At 42.1% G+C, this 7,157-nt stretch overlaps 1 protein-coding gene across 2 annotated transcripts; it reads left to right on the forward strand.

Annotated features, from left to right (window-relative positions):
- Positions 1–981: 981 nt before the first annotated feature.
- On the forward strand, positions 982–6,377 carry tprg1l (tumor protein p63 regulated 1-like). Of its 2 annotated transcripts, XM_086070308.1 has the most exons (7): positions 982–1,146; positions 1,922–2,162; positions 2,314–2,405; positions 4,385–4,435; positions 4,794–4,919; positions 5,155–5,308; positions 5,594–6,377. In XM_086070308.1, exons 2-7 carry the CDS (start codon positions 1,935–1,937, stop codon positions 5,786–5,788), a joined length of 846 nt encoding a protein of 281 aa, XP_085926434.1. In that variant the 5' UTR covers positions 982–1,146; positions 1,922–1,934; the 3' UTR covers positions 5,789–6,377. The 2 variants fall into 2 exon arrangements, with proteins under 2 accessions (XP_085926434.1, XP_085926432.1); XM_086070306.1 differs by lacking the exon at positions 982–1,146 and having other exon boundaries at positions 1,752–2,162.
- Positions 6,378–7,157: the final 780 nt, after the last annotated feature.

Here is a 7,157-nt window from a genome sequence, read left to right on the forward strand (position 1 = left end):
ATATATATATATTTATTTATTTATTTATATATTTATTTATTTTTTGACGGCCAATATGGCAGACTGGGGTGGTGGTCCCCCTTTTTAAGAAGGGGGACCAGAGGGTGTGTTCCAACTATAAAGGGATCACACTCCTCAGCCTCCCTGGTAAGGTCTATTCAGGGGGCGCTGGAGAGTCGGGTCCGTCGGGAAGTCGAATCTCGGATTCAGGAGGAGCAGTGTGGTTTTTGTCCCGGCCGTGGAACAGTGGAACAGCTGTACACCCTCGGCAGGATCCTCAAGGGTGCATGGGAGTTCGCCCAACCTGTCCACATGTGCTTTGTGGACTTTGGTAAGACGTTTGACCGTGTACCTCGGGGAGTCCTGTGGGCGGTGCTTCGGGAGTACGGGGTACTGAGCCCCCTGATATGGGCTGTTCGGTCCCTGTACGACCGATGTCAGAGTTTGGTCCGCATTGCCGGCAGTAAGTTGAATTTGTTTCCAGTGAGGGTTTGATTCCGCCAAGGTTTCCCTTTGTCACCGATTCTGTTCATAACTTTTATGGACAGAAGTTCTAGGCGCAGCTGAGGCGTTGAGGGGGTCCGGTTTTGTGGCCTCAACATTGCATCTCTGCTTTTTGCAGATGATGTGGTGCTGTTGGCTTCTTCAAGCCGTGATCTCCAACTCTCGCTGGAGGGGTTCCCAGCCGAGTGTGAAGCGGTTGGGATGAATGGTCCTCAGTGGGAAAAGGGGATGAGATTCTGCCCTAAGTGGAGGAGTTCAAGTATCTTGGGGTCTTGTTCACGAGTGAGGGTAGGTTGGAGCGGGAGATCGACAGGCAGATCGGTGCAACGTCTGCAGTGATGCGGATTCTGTATCGGTCCGTTGTGGTAAAGAAGGAGCTGAGCCTAAAGGCAAAGCATCTCGATTTACCGGTCGATCTACGTTCCTACCCACACAGTCACTGTGGTTCGTGACTGAAAGAACAAGATCTCGGATACAAGCGGCAGAAAATTAGTTTCCGGGCTCTCCCTTAAGGATAGAGTGAGAAGCTAAAAGGAACGCCTTGGGATCCTGTCGGAGGAGCTGGTTGAAGTGGCTGGGGAGAGAGAAGTCTGGGCTTCCCTGCTAAAGCTGCTGCCCCCGCAACCCGACCTCGGATAAGCGGTAGATGATGGATGGATGGATGGATGGAGACCAATGTTGGAATTTTTGGAATGCAGAAAATTGTTATCAGAGTGAATTGAATGAACTGGACATTTATAATTGGGAAGGAGAAATATATGTGGTAGTATGTTGCATGTGTCATTGGGAATTAATGAACCCCTTCAGAACTTCGAAACCCGATGTGCCAAATCCTGACAGTTAAATGTGCAGTTTTTTTAAGTCATTGTGACCCTACTTTAAAAGCCTAACCGTACTTTGAAACCCTATTTTGAAACCATACTTTTAAAAACACTAATCCTACATAACATCATAGTTAGTTTTACTCATAGCACAATATTGCGTTTATTGTCCTAGAGGGCATATAAATAAACAAATAAATAAATAAATAAATAAATTAATTAATTAATTGATTGATTTTAAAAACTACATATGTATGTATTGTTCTGCTGCCACTGAAGATTTTGAGTGATGGAAAGTAAAATAAAATAAAATAATTAAAACATATATATAAATGACTTCCTCATAACCTATGTTGAAACTCTGATCCTCTTTTGGAACCTAACTTTGAAACCTTAGTGACTCCGTAACCAGCTATAATCATAATACGTATGTTTCCTTTAAAGCGAGTGTACAAGCGGCGCTGTCAACGGGCGTCTGTCCCTTTAAGAGGACGTTCAAAGGCGGAAGTGAAGCGAGTACTCCCAGAATCAAAACATTGGTGCGCAATGGGCGAGTGTGCTTCCACCAAATAACATTTTACATTTCCGTCGAGGAGCTCCTAGCCCGCCATGCTTCAGCTAAACGACACGGTGGAGCCCGAGAGTCCGGGAGCCGCGGTCCTCCACCCGGCCGAGGTCGAGGAAGGAGTGGAGGTTGCCTTCACGCCGCTGGAGGCCGGGCGGAGCCTGGGACACGGAGCCACTGCAGCTTGCTGCGGGCCGCTGCAAACGCTGACGCCTTTTCACGTGCACAACCCCACCATGCAGGCCAAAGTCAAGGACTACTTTGTGTTCCGGGTACCACTTCCATGTCCTTTACGCTTGCATACGTCATGTAAAGAATGTTGATGGTGATGGTGATGGTGATGGTGATGGTGATGGTGATGGTGATGGTGATGGTGATGGTGATGGTGAGGAGGTTGACCCACGTGTTTCATGCTGATGTCAGCCAGGTACCATCGAGCAGGCGGTCAGCGACATCCGGACTGTGGCCCTTCCCTCTGAGGATGGAGAGGTGCTGAGCGTCTGGCTTCTGGCTCAGTAAGTCTCGTTCTATCAGAAGCTCTTCACTAGAATTTGTAACATGCCCGGGAAGTTGAAATGTTAATATTTCCAAGTAAAATGCCAATGCAATTATTGACGAATAGAGAAAAGGAGGTTGAAAGACTTTTGGACAGGATATCACAATTGATTAAATTTACAGATAATCAGTTTGGGTTTAAGGCTATGATGGGCACAGACATACATGTGTGTTTATGCACTAAAAGAGATCATTCAAAAGTGTTTTTGTCTTTCTTAGACGTTTATAAAAATTTGATAGGGTGAATCACCGAAAGCTGTTTATGAAGCTGATACAGAGAGGTGTTCCCAAATACATTGTGCACTTGTTTATTAAAAGTGGGGGAATGCTGTGCCTGCCCCATTTAGGGTCAGCAATGGAGTCAGGCAGGGTGGGATTTTGTCCCCAATTTTGTTCAACCTGTAAATGGATGAACTCTCAACAAGGCTTAGGTCATGTAAAACTGGCTGTTTTGCGGGTAATTTGCTCGTAAATCATTTACTGTATGCTGACGATTTAGTTGTGTTTAGCCCGAGTTCTGCTGGCCTACAGCAGTTTATTAACATCTTTGCAGACTATGGTGAGCTGTTTGACATCAAGTACAACACGACTAAGAGTGAGATTATAATTTGTAGAACTAAGGAGGACAAGCACATGAACTATCCTGATTTTTATTTGTTAAATGTGAAATTAAATTTAACATATAAGGTGAAATATCTTGGACATATCATCACTGCTGATATGACAGATGATGATATCTACAGGCAATGTAGGATATTGTATGCCCAGGCTGCGTAAGTTTGGTTCATGTTCTAATGATGTAAAGTTGTTCCTGTTCAAATCATATTATACACCTTTGTATACAGCTCACCTTTGGCATAGTTATACAAATAAATAAAAATAAGCTAGTATGTATAGGCTTGAGGTGGCCTATAATGATGCTCTGCGAGTGCTTTGAAGAAGGCCACGATGGACTAGTGCAACTGAGATGTTTGTCTCTGCGCGAGTGAACACTTTGCAAGCTGTACTAAGAACTTTAATGTATAGTATTATTGGTAAACTGGAAAAGTCTCAAAATGAAATTTTGGTGTCACTCACCAATATTTGATGGAGTGCAATTCGCTACCAGTCAAACATATGGAAACACTGGTATGCCGGTCTTCTTAATGTGAAACGGTATTTTTTAAATCTTTGTATATATTTGTATGTTTTTTGTTTGGTTTTGTTTTGCTTGTTTTTAAGAGTGGACCCCGAGTCTGGAATAAAATTGAATATAATATATTAGGTACATCAACAATGCACTAAAGCAGTGAGTCGCGAACACTGTGCCGTGATCCTTAAGTGATTCTTGCAAACTCGGCTAATTGTATTCATGTTTCAAATCTCTTTCCATTTATATTGTCTGTTTTGGTATACAGATGTTTTGATATATATATTTTATTTTATTTTTTTTTATTATTTTTTTTACATGTGCAACATATACTTTAAGGTAGCAGTGCTGTTGGGTTGGGACACTTAATAAGCAGCAGTTTGACAAATATTGACCAATTAATCAAAAGAGAGGCTTCAAGCTTTGTTTAATGCAAATCCCAGTTGAATTTTACCTTCATACTAAAAATAAAACAAACAGCATTAACCCTTGACGAAAACAATGTAACAAAGGCCCAGCTAGCTTAATGCTAACGCTAATTGGCATCCATGTTGAGCAAGGGGATAGGAAGGTTGGCGCCTTGCTCAAAGGCATGTCGACAGTTTTCAGGATAGTAGTCTCCAACAAATATTTCAAAAAACAAACTGATAATATGATACGTTTCGCAAAGATAAAAAAAAAAATACTACAAATGTGTATAACCCGTACCTTTGTTTTGTTTTGTTACTTTTAAATGAGTATGGACTACTAAGTGTTTTCAAATCTTGCATCATTTTGTGTCAAACTAAGTTAAGCCAATCATGTGTGCAGAATTGACCACTGGAATAATGAGAAAGAGAGACTTGTCCTCATCACAGACAGGTAAGTAAAAAAAATACAAATAAAAATCACTTCTGTGTTTTACATTTAATATGAGCGTCAAAGAGGTTCTTTCACTCTGGAAGTTTGACCAGCTAAACTACCAAGTCTCTGGCTGAGAACCCAAATGTAAACATGGTTATTATTAATTGTGTGTTCATTAGTCCCACCATTTCGTACCAGTGAGCCAGAAATGCAGAACAGCTCGCTCACAGACCATTCAATAAATATGTACTTGGTTGGTTAATTTCACACTTGATGAGTGGGCAGTTAGTCCAGAGACCTAACTACAGTTTGTAAAAAGTACATTTTCCATAAGATGTTCCACTTCAACAAAGTTTGGTTTGCTCTGCATGTGCAGGTCCTTGCTGGTGTGCAAGTACGACTTCATCAACTTGCTTTGCCAGCAGGTGGTCAGAATTTCGCTCAACGCCGTCGACACCATCTCAGTGGGCGAGTTTGAGTTCCCACCCAAATCCCTAAACAAGTACGCATGAATCATTTGACTATTGACAATTGCGGTTGAGTTATCTGCAACATCAGGTCAATTGTCTACGGCAACTGGCATCTTCTTGTTGAATTTGTTGGGGGGGGGGGGGGCTTCTTGTTTTGTTTTGTTTTGTTTTTTCGAACCTTCAAAAATGACTTGGACAATTATGCTCACAATTTGTTGCTGTGACCCCTCTGTATTTACAAATCAGATTTGTGCATTGTTTTTACAGGAGAGAGGGTGTTGGGGTTCGTGTCCAGTGGGACAAGCGTCCTCGTGCCTCTTTCTTAAACCGCTGGAACCCGTGGTCCACAGATATGCCCTACGTCACCTTCACAGAGCACCCCATGGCACACGCAGATGAGAAGGTGGCCTCTCTCTGCCAGGTAATCACTAAGAATGTTTTTTCTTAGCTCCACCTGAAGCCATACTCTGCATTGGCCCGACAGTAGAAAAGCCAATGGCAGTCGTTCATTCATAATAATAATATATTTATTTGTAATGCACTTTACATTTCAAAAGAAATATCAAAGTGCTAATATTCATGACCAGAAGACATGAACACAGATCACTTTGTCACGTTCACACAACCGATTGCTGCATGGATGACAAAATAATCCCATAACAGAATAAATGTTGACATAACCTGAAATGGCTTTTTTTCTGTACAGCTGAACAACTTTCAAACCCAGCTGGTACAGGCAGTGAAGAGAGCCCACAAGGAGCACCCCATCCCTGGTCAGGCAAACGGAGTGCTGATCCTGGAGAGGCCCCTCCTCATCGAGACCTACCTGGGCATCATGTCCTTCATCAACAATGAGGCTAAATTGGGCTATTCCATGACCCGTGGCAAGATTGGTTTTTAGAGACCGGTTCTCCAAACGGGACAGCAGCCGTGTTTGTCGTGTGTGTGTGTGCAGCTGAGAGAAGTTGTTTGTAGCAGACAAGTGCTCAGCCAGCTGAAGACTTGCATGGACTGTCTCGTCATTTGTTTTTAGCACTCCAGTCCCTCCTTCAAGAGCTGCCATACTTGCATGGGCCCCTCGACTGTACGGGAATGTGACAAAAGTTGATGAAAAACGATAAGAGCGTTTGCAGCTGCCTTTTTTCTTATATTCTGTGTTTGTCCTAAACTGGGTGTGTTGCAGTTTTTTGCTACTTATTTGAACGTTAACTGTTAAAAACGGCGTTCATTGCCAAAGATGTGTAGTGGTTGTGTGCCTGCAGTGACAACTGACAAGAGTGTTCAATGAAGGCATCATGAGGCCACTGCGGATTATTGGAATGGGAACTAAAGTTGGATGGCAAGTCACATGATTAAGTGGAATAAGCCTTGCTAATATGGGAATTGATCATGATGTGCTCCGTCTTTCTTAATAACTCAGCTTGTTTACTGTGGAAAATAAGAGAATATTCTTCACACTGGAAACAATAAACAATCCTATGTGACCTTTCTGTTTTGGGCCAATGTTGTTTGTATTTGCCTACAGGTAAGAGCTGCTATTGTATTGTGAGAGCTGTGCTAGAGCAAAAACCTGCCCAGGTATGTTACCAAATGAAGTACAGTATTCAGATCAAATCAGATTTGTTAGCAATATACTTAAAACATAGTTTATCTTTGACAAGTCTCAGCACATCAGGGATGTAACCCGATAAAAAAAACAAAAACATTGTAATGAAAATGCATATTGTTTTAAGAATTTGAGGGGGTAAAAGACAATGTTGTCAATGGGCATAACTTATACGTGGACGGTCCTCTGTGGCCCCCTCCATGAGCACTGATGAAAAATTGTGGCCCCCTCCATTATTTAAGCTGCCCATACCCGCTTTAGGTAGTGTTGGAATCTGTGAAGGAGCTTATTACACTTAAGCTTGTTTGGGTTCATAATGGAATTCTGGATCTAGAAGAAACTTGCTTTTTGTGAGACATTGCAGGTTGGCGAATGTTTATAATCAATTTTACCTCTAAAACTGCGGCAGCCATGAAATGTACAGATATCTGCTTTATTCTTCCTTTCTTGAATGTATGATGAGGTTTGAAGACTCAGTATTTTTTCTTCCAAACAATGGATTATGATTCATTATAGCTCTCCTCCAGCCCTTGTGACGTTGCGTCCCAACTTGTACCTATTAGGTGTGCATGTTAGAATTTTCTAATGGTACTCTGTAGAAAATTGCTGTCCACCTACCTTCTCACGTCGTTTTTTTTTAATTTTTTTTAATTAGGTCTAACAA

The sequence above is a fragment of the Leptonotus elevatus genome, chromosome 2 (genome assembly GCF_054856555.1).
Source record: "Leptonotus elevatus isolate MCC_2025b chromosome 2, RoL_Lele_1.0, whole genome shotgun sequence".
In the NCBI taxonomy this organism is placed as follows: Eukaryota; Metazoa; Chordata; class Actinopteri; order Syngnathiformes; family Syngnathidae; genus Leptonotus; species Leptonotus elevatus.